This window comes from Hemicordylus capensis, chromosome 1, assembly GCF_027244095.1.
Source record: "Hemicordylus capensis ecotype Gifberg chromosome 1, rHemCap1.1.pri, whole genome shotgun sequence".
Lineage (NCBI taxonomy): Eukaryota > Metazoa > Chordata > Lepidosauria > Squamata > Cordylidae > Hemicordylus > Hemicordylus capensis.
In genome coordinates this window covers 435762444-435789758 of record NC_069657.1, presented here as the reverse complement: position 1 = coordinate 435789758, position 27315 = coordinate 435762444, and the positions used below count along the sequence as shown (strand labels likewise).

At 43.3% G+C, this 27315-nt stretch overlaps 1 protein-coding gene across 2 annotated transcripts in view; it reads right to left on the bottom strand.

Annotated features, from left to right (window-relative positions):
* ABHD12 (abhydrolase domain containing 12, lysophospholipase) overlaps nt 1–27315 on the bottom strand; it is a 72298-nt gene that overhangs the window by 15842 nt on the left and 29141 nt on the right. For both annotated transcript variants that reach the window (XM_053243489.1, XM_053243498.1), the window contains exons 3-7: nt 20692–20797; nt 8291–8410; nt 7218–7248; nt 6783–6828; nt 2266–2395 (exon numbers count right to left, since the gene is read on the bottom strand). In XM_053243489.1, the coding sequence (XP_053099464.1) occupies nt 2266–2395; nt 6783–6828; nt 7218–7248; nt 8291–8410; nt 20692–20797 (433 nt within the window). The remainder of the gene's footprint in view (nt 1–2265; nt 2396–6782; nt 6829–7217; nt 7249–8290; nt 8411–20691; nt 20798–27315) is intronic.

Below are 27315 nucleotides of genomic sequence, written 5' to 3'. Positions count from 1 at the left end.
TGCTGGTAACCCAGAATATAATAAAGCATTAAGCCTTTTCTGCCAAAAAGATAAAATTGTAACCCTCAAATCTGCAACAGTCGCTATATTTAATAGACTGAACCCTTTACATTGGTTTACTTGCATTTCCTCAGGTCTCCATTACCGTGTGTGTGTGTGTGTGTGTGGTTTGTCTGCCTGTCTTGAAAGTATTTTATTTTTAGTGTATCTAGAACAGGCTCCAAGATTCCATAACAAAGAGTACAGAAAAATGCTTGCCTCATTATCAGCAGTATTTAACTTATTGTGAATATTAAAGCAGCATTTCTATGCACTATTACATGGGAGTAAAGTCAGGTTGCTTACCTGTAACAGTAGTTCTTGTAGTGGTCCATTGTCTTCCACACTGGATATCTGCACCTGCATAGGCACAACCTAGCAACCTTCTAGAGCTGTCAAGCTTTTGGCGGTAGCTCCGCCCCTCTGAAGACATATATAGTCCCTCTGTACACGCATTGTGTCAAAAGGGTCTGACCGGTGAGTGAGATTTGGCAGCACGTGTCTAGAGTGTGGTGATCTTCCTGTGAGTGAAAGACTGAGAGGAACCACTGTTGTAAAGGACACATCCAAAGGCGTGCCAGCGATAGGATGCTGGTAGTTTAAAAACAGCTCAGTTCACAGAAAAAAACTGCAGCAGAAGGTCCTCTGAAGTCACTGTTGCGGCGGTCGGGAGAAGACTGAGGGAGGCACCATCTGAGGGACTGTATATGTCATCGGGGGCGGGCCTACCACCAAAAGCTTGACAGCTCTAGTAGGTTCCTGGGTTGGGTCTACGCAGGCGCAGACATCAAGAGTGTGGAGGATCACTAACAAGCAATTCTACTACACAGCAAGGCTTACTTCAGAGTAAAAATACAAAGGATTGTGCCTGATTTTCAAACATTTATATACTGCTTTTTGCCAAAACGTTATCCAAGTGGTTTATACAGAAAAAGAATGAGGTGGTTCTCTATCTGCAAAGGGCTCACAGTTTAAGAAGAAACAGAGATACCTGCAGAGACACCAAGTCTGAAAAGGGAAAGAGGGAGTTGGGGCCAAGTATGTATATGTTGTTCTCCCTCACGTGGCAATTTAATTAATGCACTTCAATTTGAACAGGATTTCTTTTTCTTCCTATTTTGCCAGAGGTCCAGTTCATTATACTTTCTTATGTAGACTTTAAAAAACAGCTAGCTGCCCCAGGCTTTCTGGCTTGCTTTGACTACTAACAAAAACTCTTTTGTTTTGAGTACACTATGGTCTCAGGCAGCATCTTTGCTAATAGCAGGGCTCATACAACAGACTATGTATCATGGAATAAATAGTCCCAGTGCATGTGAATTTGAGCTCATTAGGAAAGCTTCTAGAAGCATTCACCTCCATGCGAGGAAGTTGTTCAAGTGCTCCTGTAGGAGTAGAGGGTTAGCCACACCAAAGTGAAGAGGAAAATGCCTCCGGTAAATGAAATACAAGCACCAGTCGTCCAACATCTGCTCAGGCTCCCCAGTTCATTTTGGAGAAGGTTCAAGATACTGGGTTGTGTCTATTAGTTTAGAGCAAACATGCCTGGAAAATGACCTTTTCCTCCATGTCACAGCCTTTAAGATAAACTCAAAGTTCCCTTGAGGCTATTATCTATGTAGCAACTTCAGACAGCAAACATTATAGAAGGGTATTCTTGGTGGCTGTGCTACAGTTGTAGGACTCCCTTGCCTGGGAAACCCATAAATACTTGCACAGATTTTAGAAGTGTGGCCAAGACATTTGTATTTAAATGTTTGATGACATGCAATAAAGCAATGGGGGCTGAGGTTTCAGCATTTATCTTGCATTACTATTATCCAATTAAAATAATCAAAGAGACCAGCAGCAAAACAAAAGAGAACAAGATCTAGAATAGGTAGGCATTATAACTTCACTAGAAATTTAATTTGCTTCCATTCCATTAAATGGGGTTCTTAAATTCCATTTAATGCGTCTACCCAAGGAAGATATGTCTCTTACTACCACATTTTTCAGTTGCACATCTTGAATTCCAGAATCTCTACATTATCACTGACAATTAGATTTGCTTGAACAGTAAGCATGAAATTGTGGTGCAAGAATCCCACTTAATTCAGTCCTAATCTGAAAGAAAATCAGTTAGACTAGAATTACTATCTTTGGCATCACACCATTGTCCCACACCCAAGATATTTAGCCATGGATTGTTTTAAAGGCTTGCAAAGTGCTGTCTGAAAAGCTTACCCAGTGCCTAATGAGTGCCCCCATATATAAACTGCGTTGTCTCCACTTCTTGCTTTTATCCAGTCAAACACATGAAGAGCATCATAGGTCATTCCGCTCTCTGAGGGAGTGCCTATTGAGTCTCCCCAGCCTGAAAGAGACATATATTTCATTCCAGGAATCGTGCTTTACATCATTAATCAAAATCAAGTATTACAGTTTACGTTAAGGCCAAAGTGGTTCAGGACTGGAACTCAAGAGATCAACTTTTAATGGATTTTTGAGAGCTTAGACCTAGCTAAAATGCCCATTAAAATGAAATAGAACTGGCACACTACCAAAAAAAGTGTTCCAACATTTTTCATTCAATTCGGTTCTAATGTGGCTCCTGTGGTGGGAAGGGAGCCTCTCGCTAAATTTAACTTGATTGGGTCTGCACATGCAGGAGGAAGAACTGGGAGTGACACTGTAGAATGAACTGAACCAATTTAGACTACAGATGGGAAATCCACTTTTGAATATTACCCCACATAACTCCTTGCAAACAGACCACCACGTATGACAGATTTTAACCCAGAATTTTGCTCAGTACCCTGATTTTCTATGTGAAGGGAGCTTGGGGTTTTGTTTTTTCAAACACACACACACAAAACAGGAAGCATTCAAAAGTAAGATGTTCCCCACCTGCAGACTGAACTGGTACAGCCCATTTTACCATCTAATTCCTCTGCATATGCAGATCAGGTGTCCCACTTAAATGGAGAAGAATTCCATTTAATGCGTTAGAAGGCTCAAAACCTATATGCAGATATATAGGGAATCAGTGGAAGGTATTTATAGCCTCCTTATATAACCAAGTCACCTAAAGGTGCAGCAGGGAAATGACTTGACTAGAAAGCCAGAGGTTGCCAGTTCGAATCCCCGCTGGTATGTTTCCCAGACTATGGCAAACACCTATATTGGGCAGCAGCAAAATAGGAAGATGCTGAAAGGCATCATCTCATACTGGGCAGAAGATGGCAATGGTCACCAGGAGTCAACACCGACTTGTCGGCATACTTTCCCTTTTATATAGCCAAACACAAAGAGTCGTGCATCACCCTAAAGAACAAATTATTCAAGCATAGGTTTTTGTAAACTAGAGCTCACTTAAAAGGCACTTTCATCTGATGAAGGGGGAGCTCTTGTTCACTGAAGCTTAAGCTTCCATAATTTGTTATTAAACTGATAAAACAACTTGTTTCCGTGACAATAGATACTCCTATAGTGCATATATCCCATCAACTATTTAGGAAAATATAAGAATCTGTTTTCTTCCTCATGGTAATAGAGGCAGAGTACATTATGGCAATGAGTCAATCCTGCTTAAAGTTCCCTTTAAGAAGCTCACACAGACCCAGCTATCTTAGGATCAAACTAGATATTGCTTTATGTACAAGTGTGTCCTTTAAAAAAACAACAACAAGCATGTTAAATGGCACTGACAGGAACTCCTCTCCACCCCCATCCCCACCCCTGGCAAACAGCAGCTACAGGCCAGTCCAATCAGGACTGGGGGGGGCGGGAAGAAGGGGAATTATAGTAGAGATGTGCCAAAATGTGATTCGGCTGTCCAGGTTGCCAGCACCTCCTTTTAAATTTGAGGGTTTACACAACCCCTTTAAAGTGGAAGAGAGCAGGTCCGTACCTGCTCCTCATTTGCTCACCATCCCAGCACTCCCCCCAGCTATGCTCATGTGCCAATGGAGCATCTCCCAGCTGCTCCTGCATGGCACTGGCACACACATGGCCAGCATGGTTTTTTCCTTTGGCTTATACATCATACCACCCATTTTAAATAAGTTTGCAGTTGAACATTCTACTCCAGCTACTCACTTGCAACTAGACAAAGTCTTTTAAAAAGAGAAAAGAAAGAGGAACCAGAGTCTTTGCCTGGTTTAAAATAGCGTAGAACTCAGCTAAAAACCAGAGATCAGAGAAATCCAAAGATTGTTCTCTATCAAGACTGGTCTATACGGGGTTAGACCAGAGCAACAACTGGAGGGGTAAATTGCAATTGAAAACTGGGAACTTGGTTCTGAATGCAGGAATCGTCCAATTCAACACTATTAACATAATATTTTGATCCTTCAAGAATATGCATGCAGACTACAAATATGAGTCCTTGTTTCAGAAAGCTAAGAAGTTAAATGGGGAAGTTGCAATAAAAATCTTAGAACAATTTTAATTTTCACACAGTGTAAAGTGTCTTCAGTGGGCAGCAGAACATCTCTCTATATGGCCTGTCCTGCATACCTGAGGGAACACTTCTTTCCCTAACAGCCTTTCCATTCAGATCTACAGCAAAAGCTCTACTCCATGTTTCTCATATTAAAACACCAGAATCACATTAGAAGACTGAGAAGGAGCTTTACAGTCATAGCCCCCTCTTTGTGGAACACCTCTGTCTGGAAGAGTAAAAGCCAGAAATTGTAGGCTTTTAAGAAATCCAAGGTATTTTTTTCAAGATGCTCCTTTGATGAAGTTTTTATCATTAGAGATTGGCCAATGTAGACTTATCCATTCATTTATTTTCTGTATATCCTGCTCTATCCTATGGGTTCAGCGCTGCTTACAACATTTGGATTTTTGTAAGTGTTAATTTAGTGTAGGATTCAGTTTAAAAAAATAGTTGTAACTTTGCTATTTTTATTATTTCTTAGCTGACTCAAGTGTAAGTAGGCAGAATATAAAAAGAAATGCAGTTTGAAGAGGTATAATGAAGCTACAACTCATGGTATGATATATTAAGTTTTACAAACAATACTGGTCTTCTCCCAGCAACAGCTTTTGGTCTCCGAGACACAACTGAGTCTGCCTAAATAAAAAATAGTAATTAATGAGATTACAGAATCTCATTATAGAAACAGTAAAAAGCAGAGTAAGAAAAACTAACATTCTGTATTAAAAAGCCAATAGTTTTAAAAAAAACCATTTAAAAAACCTGTAATATATGCACTGGCTGGATTCAGACAATATAAAACCATAGTTTCGCATTGGCTCAGTTCAGACGTACAAGTTAACAGAAGTTAAGCATGCCCAAGCTCTCAGTTCTTAACTCTAAATCGCGCCGCAAACATGCACCAAGCCATCGCCAGCCAAACTCCAGCTGAAGAAGAGGGGAACCCCTTCCTGCTGCCCAGCGCTAAAGCACATTCCAGCAAGCTGCCCAGGCCCAACTGTGGGCAAAGCATGGAGCGGCTGCGATTGGCCACAATCTCGGGGGCGTGTCCTTTGCTCTCAGCTAGCTTCTTCAGGTGATGACAAGCTTAAGCCCTTCTTCACTCTATTCCTAGGTATGTTGTCCTAATAAATTTTCTGCAAAGCAGTGGATTAAAAGAAACTCCACACTTATAATTGAAAGAAACACAATGGCTTGAGAAAGCAAGCTGTCACTTTGCTGCCTCCACGAAGTGCAGAGGTGGAGGAGGAAGAGAGGGAATGGGTGGCGGGGGAGAACAGGAGGCAGATCATGACACACGAGGGTCATTTTCTCATGTTCTTCTGTTATGAAGAGATGGTCTGCTGGAGAGTGGGAGGGAGAGAGCGCGATCCTACAGAAACTACCTTTAGCTGCTTTTCTTCCCCCCTCCTCAGTTGCCCAAAAAAATCACTTCCTCTCCCCACTCCCATGGGGGATCCGATTGCATTCTTGAAAGAAACAAAGTTTGAGAAAGAATGATTTCACTTTACTGTGAAACAAAACACTTTACAGCGGCTTAAAACTAGGAATAGGAAGAGGGTTGTGTCTCTTTAAGGTTCCCTGCACACGTCAATGTTGACAGGCAGAACTGGAAAGAGAGCGAGGGTGGCATGGGTGTGGTGCTCAGGCCAAGAGGCAGCCAGCAAAAGCCGTGGTGTGAATAGAGCAGCCAGGTTCCTGGGTGTGTCTGCACCGTCTCCTCTACGACTGGAGTTTGGAATAGGCACAAAATTGCGGTTATAGCAGAGTCAGCATTTGGGTTTAACACTTCGGTGGCAAAACCTCAGTTGTTGGCAGTGAAACCTAGAGATAACAAAGTTCCAACTGGAGTTTGGAGAGGCAAACCGGTGTTAGCTTTCTGCCCGTAACTGCAGTTTCACGCGTTTGGGCATACTGCAGTTACAACCTCGGCCAGCTATAACTGTGGTTATCCTGTATGTCTGAACTGAGCCAATATGCCTGAACCTGCCCATAAACCATGGTTTGTTTTCAAACCAAGACATGAAACTATGGTTTACAAACCACAATTAACACCAACTGTGGCTTTGTATTACATCTGAATTCACAAGCCATTGTTAAACCAAATTAGAGTTAAACCAAATTCTCCACCTCAGACTGCTGTACCATGGCAGCAGCAGTGGACTCATGACCTTCTCAAGCTGAACCAATCTTAAATTGTCACTGCCATTTGAAAAGAACCCAACTGATTGCATCACTTTAAAATGTGTTAAGCTGCTGCATTTGTTAAAAGCAACTGATGTCATTCTAGACAAAGACACGGGCTATAAGATCTTACCTCGATAATCAAATGTGACTACATGGTAACCCAGAGAACTCAGAACCTATATGAGCAGAAGACAGCCACATAAGATTATGAAATACTTTTTAGAAAAATGCTAAATGAATAAGCATTCCGCATTTAACACAGCCTCCCCACCCACTGCCCAACATGCAGAGGGTTTTATGAACACACATGGGAGCAATTCAAATATGTAACTCTCCACCTCTTAATCTGAAGTAATGCACTCCAGGATTCTCTTAAATGTATAATTTAACTGAGGGACTGTGCAAAGATTATGTAGATACCATTATTATACATTCCTGCATTTTCACTGTATTCTTAAAGCCACACCAGACCAACATATGCCAGAAGCATGATTGGATAGCAAAACTATTAAAAGAATTGTATAATTGAGAAGTAGCATTTAAGCTGAAACATTGCAGTTCTCACCTTATAAAGTTCAACACGATGATCCCCTCCTCTATTAAAAGAATTTGGGAGAATTACACATTAGTTTACAATTCAAGATACATAGTTTTGGAACATTATTTGCCTGATCTTTCGGTACAGAAATATTTTATTTTGAAAGAAAAACTCATTGGATGCAAACAGAAATCTAGTACCTTAATTTCAGTTCTTTATATCCAACTTTTCTGTTAAATACTCAAAACAGCTCACAAAATGTAAGAGCATAACCAATAAAGTTACATTACAAAAGAAACGTAGCAGCAGGAAAAACCCAGGACTAAAATAAAGCAGCAGGTCACAAACTAAAAGCTTGCTGAAACAAATGACTTTAAGAAGATGCCCCCTCCATTCAAAAGAGATGGGGCCAGGCAGATTTTCACGCTTTCCACAATTTCAGTACCACCTCTGAGAAGACCCTGCCTTCTGTACTCGAATGTTTGCCGCCATGCAAGGGTAGACCAGAGAGAAGGGCCTCAAAACATAAAACAGAAGAAGATCTAGAATAGGCAGGCAAACCATTATAACTTAACTAGAAATTTAGTTTGCTTCACAGTCTACCCAAGGAAGATATGCATATTACTACTTCATGTTTCAGTTGCACACCTTGAATTTCAGAATCTCCCCCCTTCCAATGAACAGTTTTTGTTTTTAACTGCATAGACTGAAGTGTGCAAAATTTGCAAGAAGGGCAGTTGTTGGCATAGCATCTAATAAGTAGAGCCAATTCACGTAACCATTCCAAAAATGACTTTAAAAAAAAAACCTTAGATATTCCCATCTCCATTCCTTCCCTTCTGCATTTAAACCCAACGCAGACACAACTCAAGACATGTTGGTGTTAGAGGCATAAAGCCTAAAAAAAAAAAAAAAAAAGCTAGGTTTTGCAACAGTTACATAATTTGACACTCTGCTACCTTTTAATGGTGTGCCTGGTCTGCCACTTGAGATGGACTGCCTTGACCTGCCTAATGATGCAGCTGGCTCAATCAGTTCTAAAACATAAGAACCAGAAGGTCATCATTTTAGCAGTTGGATCATTTTCCTGTGTTTCTTACCTAGTACCTGCATTTCCATGTAGGTACAGGATCACAGGATGGTTGGAACCTAAAGCATCTTCATACCACAGCTGGTCCTTGCCTTGAGCAGCTTTCCATAAAGTTGTGGGAACGGTGTGCCTAGAAACAAATTAGAAATGTTGTTGCTTCCCTGCACATTTGACCACTCTCCTGGAGATTTTATTAATTCAGAATCCTAGAGAAAGATTAAATGCAGTTATGTATATAGCACTAGTGTACAAACCCTTATATTAACAATGATATTGGTGTTGGAGATGGAGTCCCAGTGCATCAACCTTTCGAACTGACTATCCTAATGACCACTAGGGGCATTGGGAGTAGAGGTAGTTGGTGAGGATCTCCTTATCTGTCCCTGCTTGCCTCTACTCTATGATCCTGCTTTGACTTCTCAGGTACTTCCTGTAGTGAGTCAATCCTCTTGCTTTCCTTCTAGGGAGAAGATGGAAACTTCTCTCTCTCCCTCTCCCTACATATTTCATTAAGTCAGGTTATGTACCTGTGATAGTAGTTCTTGTAGTGGTCCATGGATGTCTGTGTGCATAGACAGGACCTCCGAACCTTCTAGATCTATAAGCTATAAGCTTTTCGTCAGTAGCCCTGCCCCCTTGGTGACACACATATAAGCCTTCACAGATTACCTCCCTTAGTCCCTGACGACCGCGATCATACATAACAGGTAGGTGACTGCTACAGCGGGGAGGAGGGAGGGTCGTGTGAAGGACAATGGACCACTACAAGAACTACGGTTACAGGTAAGCAACCTGACTTTGTTAGTGGTCCTATTGTCCTCCACACTTTGGAGATTAGCGGGCTATTCACCAGGACGGCGGGGGAAGTAGACGTCTACTGAAGAACTGTGTTGAGGATTGCTGCTCCAAACTGTAAATGGGCTCTTAACCTGCTGTCCAAAGCATAGTGGCGCACAAAGGAAAAGGGTTCTTTCTATGTTGCTGCTGGACAGATGGCATCTCATGGAATTCCATGAAGGTAAGCCCTAGAAGTCATCATTGCACTCTAATGGAGGGCGGTAGTGGCTTCTTAGCAAGTGTGTAGTAGTGATGTGTACGAATTGATTTTTTCAATTCAATTTGTGCCCGAATCAAATCACCTGATTTATTTTGTGTCCAAATCTGTCCCCCCAAATCACCCCAGAATCAATTTGATTTGGATCGATTCGGAACAGTTATAAAGGTCCTAGGGGCACCAAATTTGGGTGGTGGGTAGGTCCCCATGCGTGCCACCTACCACCCAAATTTCAAGGCAGTGGAGCACTTGGTTGATTTTTAATGATTTTTTTAAAATTACTGGTTATGTATATTTCCACCACAGGAAATAATGGGGATTCAAAGTTGCCCTAATCCTAACACTAACATGGATCCCTAGATTTCATTTTTTTTAAAAAAAAAGCTAAGCTCTAACCCTTGTAGAAGTGGAGTTATGGAGCAAGATGTGTGGTCACTATTTTCCAAGTGTTTGGATTATTTGGTGTATAATAATTTTTCCTCATAATGAATCCCTATGAAGATTCATTGCACACCTTCATTTCTTCTGTTCATTTTGACTGTCATTGGACAATGCCAACTACACTCCACCCACCACCTGCAAGGCAATGTTTATTTTTATTTTATTTTGGAATACTGAAGTGTTTAGATTCTTTGGTGTCTAATAACTTTTCCGCATAATGAATCCCTATGAGGATTCATTATACGCCTTCATTTTGACTGTCATTGGACAGTGTCAACTGTCAGCTACACCAACACCACCCACACACACTGGGGTACTCAGTTTACTTTTTAGGAATTTGTGAAGTGTTTAGATTCTTTGGTGTCTTCATTACACACCTTCATTTCGACCCCACTGCTTTGTGGGTGGGGGTGGGGAATTAGTGGCATGCCATGTGCCAACTACCCCCCAACCTGCAAGCCACTGGTTACTCAATTTATATTTTAGAAAATTTTGAGGTGTTTAGATTCTTTGGTGTGTAATGAATTCTCAGAGAAAAAGTTATTAGACACCAAAGAGTCTAAACACTTGAAAAAATTCCTAGAACATAAACTGAGTAGTACACCACTGGCTTGCTGGAGGGAGAGGGGGTGTAATTGACAGTTAGCACTATCCAAAGATAGTCAAAATGAACAGAAGGTGTGTAATTAATCCTCATAGGGATTTATTGAGGAAATATAAACCAAAGAATCCCAAAACCTAATAAGCAGTGACCACACATTTTGCTCTATAACTCCAATTTTACAAGGGCTAAGCTATTTTCTTTTTCTTCTTTTAAATCAAAGCTGGGAATCTAAGGGAAATGATAGGAGGAATCCATATCTCAATTCGAATAGAATTTAGCATGATTCGATTTGTACCCAGATCGAGCCAATGGATCAGAGGGGCGATTTGTTCTGTCTCCAAATTGCCTGAATCAGCTAGATTCAGGTACAAATAGATTCGTACCTAAATCAATTTGCACATCACTAGTATGTAGGCTGGTTTGATGGTAGGGATGTGCACGGACCAGTCTGGAGGCCATTATAGAGGCCTCTGAACTGGTTCAAACTTGGGCCGGTCCAGCAGTGGAGGGGTGTCTCCCTTTAAGGGTGATGGTGGGGTTTGCACTTACCCCTCCTGTCGCTTTGGTTTCAGCGAAATGTTTTGGGGGCAACCTCCCTGCCTCCCCTGCCTTCCAGAAATACCGGAAGTAACGAGTGTGCATGCCCACCGCACACATCACACACTGCGTGCACGTGCGACGGGCGCACAGACACTTGTTACTTCCGGTATTTCTGGACAATAATGGTGGCAGGGGCAGCAGGGAGGAATGCTGCCGCCCCAAAAACATTTTGCTAAAACAGAGCACCGGCAGGGAGAAAGCGGCAGGAGGAGTAAGTGCAACCCCCCTGCCCTTAAAGGGAGACCCCCGCCGGCACCGGACCATGCCTCAGTGGTTCTGTGCACATCCCTATTTGATGGCAGATGTGATCCAGGCTGACAATCTCTAGCAAGAGACTTGTTTTCCTTTGTTTCTCCCAACATAGCAGACGAACAAGGAGGTGAACTAATGGAATTGTCGAGTATGATGATGATAAAGGGACAATGCATGTTTAATATCCAAGGTATGCCAAGTGTGTTCTTCATCTGAAGACAGCAAGGCAAAGAAGACCGGAAGGCAGATGACCTAAGAAACCATTTGTATTTATTTTTCTCCCCTTCACATGGTATTGAGTTGGGGTGTGCAATTTGGATTTTCGATGTTTCGCTTCGGATCCAAATTGAAACACCCCCACAATTTGTTATTGGGTCTGAATCTGACCCATCTGAATCACCCCAGATTCGATTTGGATCCGAATTAATCTGAATCTATTCAGATCAAGAAAACGGGTCCCAGGGCCAAAAGAGTGGGGTGGGGTGGTAGTGCCTAATGGGTGGAGGCTATCACCCAAATTGCAGAGGGATTGGGCAAAGGTTTTTGGTGAATTATTCAAGTTTTAGTGTCTTTGGGGCAGATTTGGGGCATAAAGTGGGATCTGGGGCAGAAGAGTGGGGTGGGGTGGTTGTTGGAGATGGCCTAGTTAATATCATAAATGCATCGCTGAGGGAGGGTAGGATACCTCCTTGTTTGAAGAAAGCAATGATTAGACCACTTCTTAAGAAGCCTTCCCTGGATCCCTTAGTGATGGATAGTTATAGGCCAGTCTCCAATCTCCAAGGTGATTGAGAGGGTGGTGGCGGATCAGCTCCAGGCAGTCTTGGAGGAAACTGATTATCTAAACCCTTTTCAAACTGGCTATAGAGCTTGCTATGGGGTTGAGGCAGCCTTGGTCAGCCTGATGGATGACCTCTACCAGGGAATCAACAGAGGGAGTGAGACTCTGCTGGTTTTCTTGGCTCTCTCAGCAGCATTTGATACCATCGACCACGGTATCTGGATCGCCTGGGAGTTGGGGATAGGGGGCACTGCTTTGCAATGGTTCCGCTCCTATCTCTCAGGTAGATTCCAGATGGTGGAGCTTGGTGACAGTTGCTCCTCAAAACAGGAGCTATTATATGGAGTCCCTCAGGGCTCCATTCTGTCACCAATGCTTTTTAATATTTACATGAAACCACTGGGTGAGGTCATCAGGAGATTTGGTGCTGGGTGTTATCAGTTTTCAGCTGATGACACCCAAATCTACATCTCCTTGTCATCTTCATCATCATGGTGGGCCACTGTGTGAAACAGGATGCTGGACTAGATGGGCCTTGGGCCTGATCCAACAGGGCTGTTATGTTAGGAAATGGCATTCATTCCCTAAATGCCTGCCTACAGGCAGTAATGGGCTGGATGAGGGACAGCAAATTGAAACTGAATCCAACCAAGACAGAGGTGCTCATTGTAGGGGCTCAGAGTTTGAAGGACGAGTTAGATCTTCCTGTGCTTGACAGGGTTACACTCCCCCGGAAGGAACAGGTATGCAGCTTGGGGGTACTCCTGGATCCAGGCCTCGCCCTAGTATCTCAGGTGGAGACTATGGCCAGGAGTGCTTTCTACCAGCTTTAGCTGATTTGACAGCTCCATCCATTCCTTGAAGAATATGACCTCAAAACAGTGGTGCATCAGCTGGTGACCTAAAGTGACTACTGCAATGCACTCTACGTGGAGCTGCCTTTGTACGTAGTTCGGAAACTTCAGTTAGTTCAAAACGCGGCAGCCAGACTGATCTCTGGGATAACCCGGCAAGACCATATTATGCCTGTTTTGAAACAGCTGCACAGGCTGCCGCTATGTTTCCGGGCAAAATACAAAGTACTGGTTATTACCTTTAACGCCTTGAATGGCTTAGGTCTAGGTTACCTTAGAGAGCACCTTCTTCTACATGATCCCCACCGCACATTAAGGTCATTTGAGGAGGTCTATCTCTGGTTACCACCGGTATTTCTGGTGGCGACTCAGAGGCAGGTCTTCTCTGTAGTTGTTCCTGGGCTGTGGAATACACTCCCAGCAAAAATCCGTAGTCTGAGTTCATTGTTGGCTTTCAGGAGAGCACTTAAAACCTATCTCTTTGGTCTGGCCTTCCAGGGTTTTGAAAAACTATTTTAAATGTTTTAATATTTTTATATATAATTCTCTAACACCTACTTGTGGCTAATACCATGCGTGGCAGCTCTCGTGAAACTTTGGAGAGCTGCCAGATAGCCATGGGACAGGCCAGAGAGAGAATATGGTGGCAGCAGCCGGCTGGACAAAGAAAATGGAGGTGGGCGGCCACAACCGGAAGGTGGCTGCGACAAGGCATGATCCGGCAGGTGGGCAGCCAGAAAGCAGGGGTGGCCAAGCGGTGCAAAAGAAGGAGATGGGGGCGGGCGGCAAGCGGTGAACAGGAAGAAGGCAGCGGCTGAGGAAAGAGAATAAGACTGGCGGGGCAGACACACAAAAAAGTGGCGGCGGGGTGGGGCAGGGCTAAAAGGCAGTGGCAGTGGCGGCAGCGGCAGTGAACTAGGGGCATAGATGCTCTGTGCCGGAACAGCTAGTAGTTGATGGTTTTATGCTGTTAAATTGTTCTGTAATTATTATTTTAAAGAGGATTGATTTGTGGGTTTTATTTTTATTGTTGTGTACCACCCAGAGCCGTTTGGATGGGGTGGTATAAAAATGTAGTAAATAAGCAAGCCCAAGACTGATGTCATACACTGGACATGTTCAGAGTATGGTCTATAATCTTTATGAGGGGACTGGTTCTTATCTGCATCCAGAGGATCAGCTGGGGATTAGTCTGGGTCCTTATTTACATAGGACATGGCACCCTGTCCCTCTTTTCAGGTCCCAAATAACTGTGCCCATGGTGATATACCGCAGACCTGGGTTCTACCCACATATATTCATAATGTAGTCTGTGGCTGGTTGTCATAAGCGTAATATTTTGCGAAGACTCTCTAGCAAGGTCGAGGCAAGTAAAAAGTCCTCTTGCTCTCCCTCTCCCGTTCTCCAAAAACTGTGATGCTTACTCTTATTGTGTTTTTTCTTCACCCCAGCTTGGTCCACCGGCTTCCCTTGTTTAACAGGCTTAAGTCCCCGAGGAGGAAGCCTTTGGTGTTAGCAGTGCCTGGCCCTTTAAGAGAGGGAGCACAGGGAGAGGGAGCTCGGGGCCCATCTTCAGTACCAGAGCTGGCCGAGACTCATTCTGCATTGGCTGCCTGGATTCCTGAGAGCACAGCATACCAGAGCTGGTACAGTGCTGCTGGGATAGCTGGCTAGTGTGAGTGGCTTTTAGGGTCGACATAGCACGTAAGGCCCTCTCCCACAGCAAAGCAGAGAGGCGGGAAGTGTTTGGTTGTTGATGACAGCTATCCTCACATAAGGAGAGCCAGCGTGGTGTAGTGGTTAGAGTGCTGGACTAGGACCGGGGAGACCCAAGTTCAAATCCCCATTCAGCCATAATACTAGCTGGGTGACTCTGGGCCAGTCACTTCTCTCTCAGCCTAGCCTACTTCACAGGGTTATTGTGAAAGAGAAACTTAATTATGTAGTACACCGCTTTGGGCTCCTTGGAGAAAGAGCGGGATATAAATGTAATAATAATAATAACGTGAGGCAGAAGGTCTCTTGAAGTTGCTATCACAGCGTCGGAAGAAGACTAAGAGAGGTAATCTGTGAGGGGCTATGTGTGTGCCAGCAAGGGGGTGGGGTTACTGCCAAAAAGCTAATAGCTTACAACTCTGTAAGGTTCCAAGGTCCTGCCTACGCAGACATCCAAAGTGTGGAGGGCAATATGTAGCGGATACATTAGGATAGGAAAGACCTAATCCTGTTTATTTCACCAATAAACTAGTTAAGTAAGACTCTACAATGATCTTCATGTGTGTTCTTTAAATAGCTGCAACAACTGAATTGCACACTAATTGGAGTGGTAGCTTGCTCAGCACTTTGCTAAATAATCACAAACCCCAACAACTGGCTGTTCTTAATAAATCAGGGATTTATTTCTGCAAACAAAAAGGACTTTTGGATGGAGGGGAGCAAAAAATCATTTCCTCTTCTCCCTCTGCCTGCTCTCAGCTGTGGAACAAGCCTTCGCCACAGGTATGCCACAGCACTTCTTCCAGCCTCCTTTGACTGTAGAACATGTGGGCCAGTGACTTCTCACTTCACTTTTAATCCAAGATGATCCTTCAGAGTTTAAGATCCTATTCAATTTCATTAAGTAAGCCGCTTATAAACCAGAGTAAACTTAAATCTGTATTTAATGCAAGTAGTTAATCACACAGTAATACAAAGAGAGCAGAGGAAAGCTTGGTGAGAAAACTGTAGCACTTGTTCAAATGAATTTGGAAGTTAAAAAGCTATACTTGAATATAAACTAGAATACCTTGGTTAGTAACATTATACTTTTAGCTCAATGCTAAAATAACCCTAAGTTTACAAAGAGGTAAAATGACAAAAAGCAAAAATAAAAAAAGGTTTTTTTGGCAGGGGGGAACAGCATTTGGGGGTATTTAGATAAATGGACAAACATAAAGAAGTTTATTGCAACTGCGTAAAATACAGGTTAGTGGGAAAACAAGCCTTTTAAAATAAATATGCACTTACACACTAAGGAAAAAACCGCAAAATCACTGCATATTTGAAAACAAAGCTGTACTATTAAAGGTAATAGCTTGGATCTAAAGAGTTGTTTAGACTCAGATAAGGGGTTTCAACTCTAAGCAGCTAAAACTGTACTAACTATATACTATACTACACTAAGTCCTATGCTATATTGAAAACTATTTTGAAGCCCTGCTAGTTTTCAAGGACACATTAGTATGGCGGGGTTGCTGCTGGAAACAAAAATGTCTAATTGGGGGAGAGGGGTCGCAGAAGTAGTTTCAGGATTCTTCAACATTGTTCAAGAATTTAAAGGGGGCCCTCATGTCTCCAGAATAAGCACAATACCAAAACTGCAGTCAAATTCATTTTGGGCAGGTTCAGATACCATATAGAACCAGAGTTAAAGCTATGGTTTATGGAACCAATCTAGTCGGGCACCACAGAACCAGTCTCAGTTTGTTTCACTGTGCCATGGTTTGTTCATCCCACCCTCTTTGCCTCCAATGAAGCTTCCCTAACCCCACTGGATACAATTCCAAGTTTCTTTGCTCTGCTGCTGGCAAGACTTCACCTAGTCAGCTACTCCCCAACTAGCAATTCTAATTTGGAAGGGGCATGAACAGTGGCGCCTTCCCCCCTGGACTAACAAGCGGATTTCTGGTCCCCAGCAGTCCCCGGGGCCCCCATATCCTCTGAATTATGTCCCGGTGGCAGCACTGCCACGGACCCGTGGCTTGCTGGGCAGCTGAGTGTGACTGTCCTCAAGAGGATGTGAGGACAGGCATGGCCAGGGACTGAGGGGGGCCAGCCCACGGGCTACCTAATCTCCTCCAGTCCTGGGCACAGCTAGGTGATCAGCCTGGTGAGCTGCCTCCGACCAGTCATACGGTGTGTGCGTGCACAGCCCCCGCCCCCTGCACTCACCAAAGTGGGGGGATTCCTCCCCATTCTGGAACTGATTCCCACTGCATGTCTCCCCTCACCTAATGCTTGGACTGGTTCCTTTCAGCCCCAACAAATAGGGAGGAATGCCACCAGTTTGGCAGGCAGGCAGGCGGGAGTGGGAGGAACACAACGGCAGTGAGAACTAGCCCCAGAAAATGGGGAGGAATGCTGCCAGTTCGGTGGGCGGCAGGAAGAAGGTTGTGCACTCTCTGCTGGGGGATGGGAGGAGGCGATTTGCTGCCGCATGTCTTCCCTCCCCAGTCTCTGAAGCAGCAGCATTCCTCCCACCCGCTGGTGCTGTTTCCCACTGCTGCTATGTTCCTTCCCCCTACTCCTGCCTGCTGAAGAGTTTTTTCCTGCCTGTGTTGTGTTTCTCCCCACCACCCCTACCTTTGGTGGGGCTAGTTCCTTCCCACTTCCAGGCTCCAGAAAGAGAGGAGAGTGACTTGACTGCCTATGCACAATTTATCTGCAGGTCAGTGGGAAGTATCAAATTCAGAATTTCTTCTAAAAATATCCCCCAAAGTTCCAACCTTTCCCTGAGCATATTCTGGTGTGAAAAGTAGTACATTCTGCTAATCTGTGGCAGGATTGAATCTGTGTTTGTCACTGCTATTTAAAGACTGGCAGAGACAATGATGGTAAATGCCATTGTTTTCATAAAAGCTTGAGGACTGCAAGATTCATGATGCCTGTGGTAAGATATAATGGCATTATACAATCATATAATGGTATGATATAAGTTTCAAGGCCACAATGAAGTTTGGATAACAGCATAACAAGGGGCTAAAGACCAAAGTGAATAAAATGTTCTTGCTTATTTCCAGCTAACATGGCTACATACATCATTGATATTTATCGTTATCTGCTTATTATCTGCTCTAAAAACTATGTCACCGGTGGAAAAGCAGGAAACAAATGTCTTCGGAGACCTTGCTCGCTACACTTTTATTCAGCAGGTGCTTTCATAATGTTTATGTGTGCATTTCCAGATGGGGCTTCAAGAAATGCACCTCTGCATGTGGTAAGATGGGGGGGGGGCCTTCATAAGCAAAAACAGCAGTTTCTGTGCTAGCTCTCCCCTCCCCATTCAGAGTTGCCCATCAAGCAGAGTTAACCATTTCCTACCCACTCCACTGTGTAATCCATTTCACCCAAAGTAAAATTTTAAGGTCAGGATACCAGACCACACCCCAATCAGGAATCACTAATACCGTTTGTCCAAGATGTGACTCAGCAGAGTACTTTATTAACATACCTGTTCTATTTTGCAGTGTTGAATATATTTGCATGGTTGTGAACTATGCAGTTTAAAGTGCTATGGGGTAATTGATCTAAAGTTTTTAACTTATGGAGAAGCCTTACATTTAAAATTCCTTTATTGATATTTCTTTTCCCCTTCTGCGACTTTTTGCTTCAGAGAAAACAGAATTATTTTTGGGGGGTGGAGGGGGCAGGCAGAGATTTAATTGCCTTGGCTAAAAGCGGCTGCATTTTTAAAAGAATGGCAAGTCATTTCAGCAACTTTGTTGCTAGGCAAAGGATGGAGGGATGACCTAAGCAGCTGCTAGACAGATTAAGGGCAGTTTAATGTTTAAAGCTGGTACTGGTGAGAGATGCTCAAGGATGGCTCCAGAGGGAGAGTGAGCCCACCCTTGGACAAGTAGTTTGCCCCCCCTCCACCTGCTGCCTCTTTCTGTTTTAATAAATCGTGTGACACAGCTCACACATCCATAAATACACTTTACCCTCCCCCACCCCTCCAAACACATTTTTTTCCTGATGCTGCCACTAGACATGCTTGCAGCCTACAGCGATGGTGTTTCATAGCTGCTCTGGGCTGGTGTCTTTCTGTGCCCTAAGAGGGCAGAGCCAAACCAACCGATTTAACCAAGAGGCAGGTTCAGATGCAACAAACTAGGGTTAAGCAAGTCTAGGTTCACAAACTAACTTCACACCTTGGCTAGCGTTCCTGAAATAAATCACATTTTGTGAAGTGTGCATTCGGATGAAAAAACTTGCCAGAGAGTGAAGGTCAATTCACCTAGCCAAAAAGGCATCCACCTCATATTAACGATGTACCACAGAAGATTAAAATTATCTTAAAAACTGCTGGAAACCTAAGTTTTTTCCCATTAATTAGAAACAGTTTGATTGCCTTTAAAAAGTTCAGCACTTTCACTTTTGGTTAACAGATATGAAGACAAATATTTTCTTCAGCTTGGTGGTTTAAACCAAAATGATCTCAGTTTAAGCATTTACTTTCGTTTATTTTGGGTATTACAGCTCAGCATAAATTCATTGGGCCAGATGGCTGCCCCAGGAGCCAGTTTTGTAATACAGAATTAGAGCACACATGCCAACACAGCATGTAAAATAGCCAAGGTGGTCCAAGGTGAAAGACTCAAAGTCCTCAGCTTCTCAGGAGCCATGGCCACAGCATTCCTCTTACAAGGCATTCTAATTCAAGAGTTTTGGAAGTCAGTTACAGGATTCAGTAGAACTCCTCTACTTCCAGGCTCATCACTATATTACAAAAGAGCCCCTGGTGCCGCAGTGGTAAAACTGCCCCCCTGTAACCAGAAGGTTACAAGTTCAATCCTGACCAGGGGCTCAAGGTTGACTCAGCCTTCCATCCTTCTGAGGCTGGTAAAATGAGTACCCAGAATGTTGGGGGCAATATGCTAAATCATTGTAAACTGCTTAGAGAGCTCTGGCTATAGAGTGGTATATAAATGTAAGTGCTATTGCTATTGCTAAAAGGGATGCAAACTTTTCCAAGTTCAAACTCACTTCAGATATGTCAAATTCCCCAAAAAAGTATCAAGCCACCTCACCCACAGACCCAAAATCGTTTTTCTAAAGGAAAAGGACAGGTGAGCATAATGAACTATCAGATAAGACTTTAGATAGTTTATTTTAATTTAACATGCAAATCTGTTCACTTTTCAGAGTCTGTTCTAAAACGTCTGGGGCAAGCTCAAGATTCTGGCCACTACCCAGTTATCAATTTCACATGCACAAAACCAATCTTGGGAAATAGCTCCTTACAAAGTCAACCCTGGTTTATTCCACATGTCATGGAATAAGAATTTGGAGGGTTGGCATCTTCAGAGGGCCACTTCCCACATGACATATCTAACGATGTACATGGATTACAACTGAACAGGAACGCATGTAACTCTCCAACTTCATCTTTCTCACGTTATGTTTTCCTCATAGATCAAAGTGACTTGCTAGAATAATCCTATGTCATATTGAAAAATGAGAAATAACCCTCTTTTTTTAGTTCTTCTGTATTTTGAAAGCAAGAAGCAAGGAAAGTTATTCATTTTGTTCTCACTAGCCTTCTTTGCAGTTTGATCCAATTAAATTTTAGTATTTGTTCATCTCATTTAGTTCAGCATAGCCCCAAGAACAATATGTCTTTCCAAAGAAAGCCACTGTGCTCCCAGCAGTGAATGATACACCCATGCAAGTCAAAGTAATATTTGCAGGAATGTAATTGGTGTTAAGGCCACCTAATGGCACAATGGGAAAATGACTTGACTAGTAAGCCAGAGGTTGCCGGTTGAAATCCCCACTGGTAAGTTTCCCAGGCTATGGGAAACACCTGTATTGGGCAGCAGCAATACAGGAAGATGCAGAGAGGCATCATCTCATACTGTGTGGGAGATGGCAATGGTAAACCCCTCCTGTATCCTGCCAAGAAAACCACAGGGCTCTGTAGTTACCAGGAGTTGACACCAACTCAACAGCACAACCAACAACTTGGTGTTTCTTAAGGATTTATCAACATATGATCAAAACATGGTGTCCGTAAATACAATGAAAGGACTGCAATGGATAATGAGAGGAGCAAAGCTGTCCTTACCAGACTCCAATAGTTACATCCTCCTCTGGCTGTAGGTAGTAATTACATGTGTGGTTTAAACCTTGGTCCTGGGGCCTTTTCAAGTCAATGAAGTAAGGTACTCTCACTGAAACAGAAGAGAGAGATAAGCAACAGAAACTGGAGCTTTACATTCTATGTTTTGAGCTTAATTTTCACAAATACTATCCAAATATAAAAGAATGGCTACTGCAAACACCACAGTTCTCAGGTAAACATTTTATTTTTATTTCTCAAACTGCAAACTAATGGACAAATGATAAGCAGAACATGATAACAAGCAGAAACAGAGGGTAGGTATAAATAGAGAGACTCCTGAGAAAACTTAGCAGTCATGGGATAAGGGGACAAGCACATGTGTGGATTGCTAACTGGTTGAAGGACATGAAACAGAGAGTAGGTATAAATGGAGAGTTTTCACAATGGAAGTAAGAAAGAAGTAGGGTCCCCCAGGGATCTGTACTGGGACCGGTGCTTTTTAATTTATTCATATTTGATCTAGAAGTAGGGGTAAGCAGTGAGGTGGCCAAATTTGCAGATGATACCAAACTCTTTTGGGTAGTGAAATCCAAAACGGATTGCGAGGAGCTCCAAAAAGATCTCTCCAAACTGGGTGAGTGGGTGACAAAATGGCAAATGCAGTTCAATATTGGCAAGTGTAAAGTGATGCACATTGGGACGAAAACCCCCAACTTCAAGTATACATTGATGGGATCTGAGCTGTCAGTGACTGACCAGGAGAGGGATCTTGGGGTCATGGTGGACAGCTCGTTGAAAGTGAAAGTGTTGACTCAATGTGTGGCAGCTGTGGAAAAGGCCAATTCCATGCTAGGGATCATTAGGAAGGGGATGTGGTGCGGCCACACCTGGAGTACTGTGTACAATTTTGGTCACCACATCTAAAAAAAGACATTGTAGAACTGGAAGAACTGCAGAAGAGGGCAACCAAGATGATCAGGGGCCTAGAGCACCTTTCTTATGAGGCAAGGCTACAACACTTGGGGCTATTTAGTTTAGAAAAAAGACAACTGTGGGGACACATGATAAAGGTCTATAAAATCATGCATGGTGTAGAGAAAGTAGATAGAGAGAAATACTTCTCCGTCTCACATAACACTAGAACCAGGGGTCATCCCATGAAACTGATTTCCAGGAAATTTAGGATAACCAACAGAGGTACTTTTTCACACAACGCCTGATCAACTTGTGGAATTCTCTGCCACAAGATGTAGTGACAGCCAACAACCTGGATGGCTTTAAGAGGGGTTTGGATAATTTCATGGAGGAGAGGTCTATCAACAGTTACTAGTCGGAGGGCTATAGGCCATCTCCAGCCTCAAAGGCATGATGCCTGAGTACTAGTTGCAGGAGAGTAACAGTAGGAGAGAGCGCATTCCCCCAACTCCTGCCTGTAGGCTTCCAACAGCATCTGGTGGGCCACTGTATGAAACAGGATTCTGGACTAGATGAGCCTTGGGCCTGATTCAGCAGGGCTGTTCTTATGATACAAGGTTGAGGGATATTATTGTGGACAAATAGGAATAAATGAGAAATCAACTTTTAAAAATCTGCAGCATAACAGAATGTTTAATAGACAGAGTATGTGTTGGATAGATACATACACAGGGTGGAGCGCAACCCTCCCATGGCAGCCCAACACTAAAACTGTAGCTCTATTTTTCCTCTCACTCCAAGCTGGAAAAAGTGTGTAGATCTTCCCCTTATTTATGAAGTTATGGTGAACACAGCACAACTATGGGGACAATCTCTACCTTTCCCCCCAGCTCCAAGCTACAGAGGAAAGATAGGGTGGTTCTTGACATTCTTGCAGGTGAGTCACTGAACACTCACGAAGATGAGCGTACATGCCTATTCCCAATTTTAGAGTATCTTATATTAAGAAACCATTTTAAAACAAAAAGATTTTATTTATTCATTCATTCGATTTCTATACCGCCCTTCCAAAAATGGCTCAGGGTGGTTTACACAGAGAAACAACAAACAAATAAGATGGAACCCTGTCCTGAAAGGGCTCACAATCTAAAAAGAAACATAAGGTAGACACTAGAAACAGTCACTGGAAGTACTGTGCTGGGGGTGGACAAGGCCATTTGCTCTCCCCCTGATAGATAAAGAAAATCACCACGTTAAAAGGTGCCTCTTTGCCAAGTTAGCAGGGGCTAACTTGCTAATTTATTGAGCAAGCAAACCCACAGAGAAGCACAGCTTGTCAACTTTTCTCTTCATCTAGTACAGGCCTGCTCAATTTAGCCCCCCCCAGCTGTTTTTGAACTACAACTCCCATAATCCCCAGCCACAGTGGCCAACAGCCAAGGGTTATGGGAATTTTAGGCCAACATCTGCAGGAAGGCCAAAGTTGAGCAGCCCTGATCTAGCATTTCATGAAGCAGAAAGCAATTCAGAGCCCAAAATGTCTATAAAGACTCTACTCACTGAATCTCAAGCTTTTTATAAGTCCACATTTTGAGAAGTTTACTTATACATCTACCCAGCTACAAATAAGAACTATAGTTCCTTAAAATTTCATACCAGCAATCTCAGCGTAAGACAGGTCATGTCCTAAATCTCTAAACCGTTCATACTACTCTAGAAATTTCTTAAAAACATACTTCCCATCACAAACTATCATTCCAACAAATGGGGGCGGGGGGAGAGGACAGAAATTGCAACATAGGTTTGTAAAACATAGCAAGTCAGAACTGGATTCTAAATCACTAATTCATAAGAAAAGCCCTGCTGGATCAGGCCCAAGGCCCATCTAGTCCAGCAACCTGTTTCCCACAACAGCCCACCAGGTGCTTCTGAGAAGCCCACAGGAAAGAGGTGAGGGCATGCCCTCTCTCCTGCTGTTGCTCCGCTGCAACTTGTATTTAGAGGCATCACGCCGCCAAGGCTGCAGATAGCCTATAGACACCAACTTGCAGCCATTGATAGACCCATCCTCCATGAATTTATCTAAGCCCCTTTTAAAGCCATCCAGGTAGTAGTCATCACCACATTCCATGGCAGAGCATGCTACAGATTAATTATGCGATGTGGGGAAAAGTAGAGATGCAAGAGTTTATATGTGCATTCCATTCCAAGCTCGGAACAGAATGCAAATACCCAGAATGTTCTGTCAGAACAACCGATTCATGTACATGCATGAAGGGCAGGTGAGTGCTGGAGCAATGCCTCCGCCACACCCCAAAACTGCCTGGATCAGCAGTCACACCAGTAAGGGCCTGCTTATTTACTTTTAAAGTTGCCACTCGCTGCCTTCACCGGCCCTCGAACCTCCAGACCAGTTTGTGGTTGGGCCAAACTGGGCAGGGCTGCGGAATCGCAGTTTGATCTGAATTTGGACTCGACCTCAAACCTAGGTCCATGCACACTCCTAGAGGGAGGGCAGGATGCCTTCTTGCCCTAAGGAGGCAATTATTAGACCTCTTCTGAAGTAGCCTGCATTGGATCCCTTCGCATTTGCAGCAATAGGCCTGTCTCCAACTTTCTGTGGTTGAGCAAGTTAATTGAGAGGATGGTGACCTCCCAGCTCCAGACAGTCTTGGAGGAAACCTATTATCTAGAACCATTTCAAATTGGCTTCTGGGCAGGCTATGGGATGAAGACTGCCTAGTTCGGTCTGATAGATGAGCTCAAGTTGGAATTGACAGAAGTGTGACTCTGCTGGTCCTTTTGGATCGCTTGGTAGCTTTTGATACCATCAACCATAGTATCCTCCTGGAGCTTCCGAGGAGGCTGGGAGCTTCTGCTTTGCAGGGGTTCTGCTCTTACCTGGCAGGTTCTAGATGGTGTCTCTTGGAGACTGTTGCTCTTCAAAATCTGAAGTTTCATATGGTGTCCCTCAGGGCTCCATATTGTCTCCAATGTTGTTAAACATAGGAACGTAAGAAGCTGCCATATACTGAGTCAGACCATAGGTCTATCTAGCTCAGTATTGTCTTCACAGACTGGAAGCAGCTTCTCCAAGGTTGCAGGCAGGAATCTCTCTCAGCCCTATCTTGGAGAAGCCAGGGAGGGAATGTGGAACCTAGATGCTCTTCCCAGAGGGGCTCCATCCCCCAAGGGGAGTATCTTACAGTGCTCACACTTCTAGTCTCCCTTTCATATGCAACCAGGGCAGACCCTGCTTAGAGGCGGTGAGCTGGCAGGAGCTCTCCCTTGCCGTTCCTTTTGTTCAGGAAAGCTTCAGCTCAGCTGCTTAAGATAAAACAGGTTGGGGGAACTTCCTCCCCCATCACAACCCTCCCAGGCCAGTCTCCTCCATTCCCAGCGGCATTTTAATGTAAGGGGGTATTTGCCTCTTGTCCCCCCTCCCCTCAGCAGCCGCTGTGCGGCCATCATTGGCATTTATAAGTAAAGGGCGGGGGCTTCATCCTCACCACCCCTACCCTCCTCACTGCAGTGTTGGGGGCAGAAAACCCTCGGCTGCCTACGGCAGCAAAAGAGTTAATCCGCCCCTACTTGCCTCATGAGGAAATGTCCCTCAATTTGGCATCTAAAGAATAATAAGGGCAGCTGTGAGCCTTTCATACATCCTCTTCCTGTTGAGTAGGATATTGTGGCCATTGTATTTGTACCATATGCTTATTAAATCATAACTGATTATAGTCAAAACAGATACTTAATTGCCTACTCCATCTACAGGACTGGGTAGGATGGAGATATGTTTAAATTTCTCATCTTAAATCATATTTTCCCCCTTATTCTACTTTTGACTTTGGCAAATAAACTTGCTACATATCAGACAAGCACAATGTTTATAATACAGTCATATTGAACACAGCATAGAAGATGTTACTGGAGAGGACAGAGAGGGAACAATTGTTCTTTCAATAGCTGATACTAGAACATTCTTCGCAGATCTCAACAAAACACACATTCCAGGCAGTATTGAGCCTTTCCTCTATCAGCACTTCAGAGAGTAATGAAATACAACCGTGGTTGGGGGGGTGTTGCTGACAAACCTATCTGGAGTGCTTTAAAACTCATTTGACTCTACAACATTGGATTCCGAAACTGGTAGGAGCAGTGAAGTGAAAGTTATATGCGATTTTGTGAACTGATCAGAATCTAATTTTAGATTAGTTATTTGCTAAAATAACAATTATTCTGGGCCTTTGGCCAGCCATGTTTTTGCATTGCCTTCCAAGCAGGGAGGACACGCATCATGGGCTCATAGCTGGATGTACATCTGTCTGTCTCACCATTTGTATCTCAGTGGTTGCAAGTGGATACCAACATCCACTTGCAACTTGGATGCTGCAAGTGGATGTTGGAGTTAGCAACACCTAAGTTAATTCCAAGTTAGCAACTTGGAGTTAGCAACACCCCTGCTAACCTGGCAAAGAGACACCTTTTAATGTGGTGATTCTCTTTATTTAGCAGGGGGAGAGTAACTGGCCCTATCCACCCCCAGCACAGTATCTCCTGTGACTGTTGCTGGTGTCTATCTTATGTTTCTTTTTAGATTGTGAGCCCTTGCGGACAGGGTTCCATCTTATTTGTTTGTAATTTCTCTCTAAACAACCCTGAGCCATTTTTGGAAGGGCGGTTAAAAATCAAATGTAGTAGTAGTAATAATAATAATAATAATAATAATAATAATAATAATAATAATAATAGAAGACACAAGATTCCTAGTACAGAGATTAGATGCTCTAAAAAAAAAAAGGAGGTGATACTGAGCAATGGCTAACGACTGGGAAAACTCATCTCATAATGAAAGACCCAGCAAAAGGTCCAGTTCCAAGTAATTATAGGCCGATAACCTGCCTGCCAACCATCTTCACATTATTAACTGGAATAATAGCAGATGAAGTAATGCAACACTTATTAACTAAAAAGCAGTTTCCAGTTGAACAGAAAAGAAACTGCCCAAACACCAGAGGCACAAAAGACCAACTGCTGATTGACAAAATGATTTTAGAAAATTGCAAGACAAGAAAAACAAATCTAAGTGTTGCACGGATTGACTACAAGAAGGCCTTCGACTTATTGCCTCATACATGGATACTACAATGTTTAGAAACAACTGGTGTCAGCAAAAACATTCAGATATTTATTTAAAAAAGCAATGAGCATGTGGAGTACACAGTTAACAGTCAATGGCGAGACACTTGGACAGGTTAGCATTAGCAATAGCAATAGCAATAGCACTCACATTTATATACTGCTCTATAGCCAGAGCTCTCTAAGCGGTTTACAATGATTTAGCATACTGCCCCCAACATTCTAGAAGAGGTATTTTCCAATGGACTCACTATCCCCTCTGTTTGTAATCACCATGACTCCACTTTCACAAATACTAAACAAAACAGGCTTGGATATCAAACGTCTATCAAGTAAAATAAACCATCTGCTATACATGGACGAATTGAAGTTGTATGGAAAGTCCCAGTCAGAAACTGAATCACTGCTAAACACTGTCCATGTATTCAGGAGCGATATAGCAATGGAGTTTGGACTAGACAAGTGTGCTGCATTAAAAATGAACAGAGGAAAAATAACAAAAACAGAAGGAATAGAACTGCCCAATGGAAGCAACATCAAGAACCTGGAAGAGAAAGAACATTACAAATACTT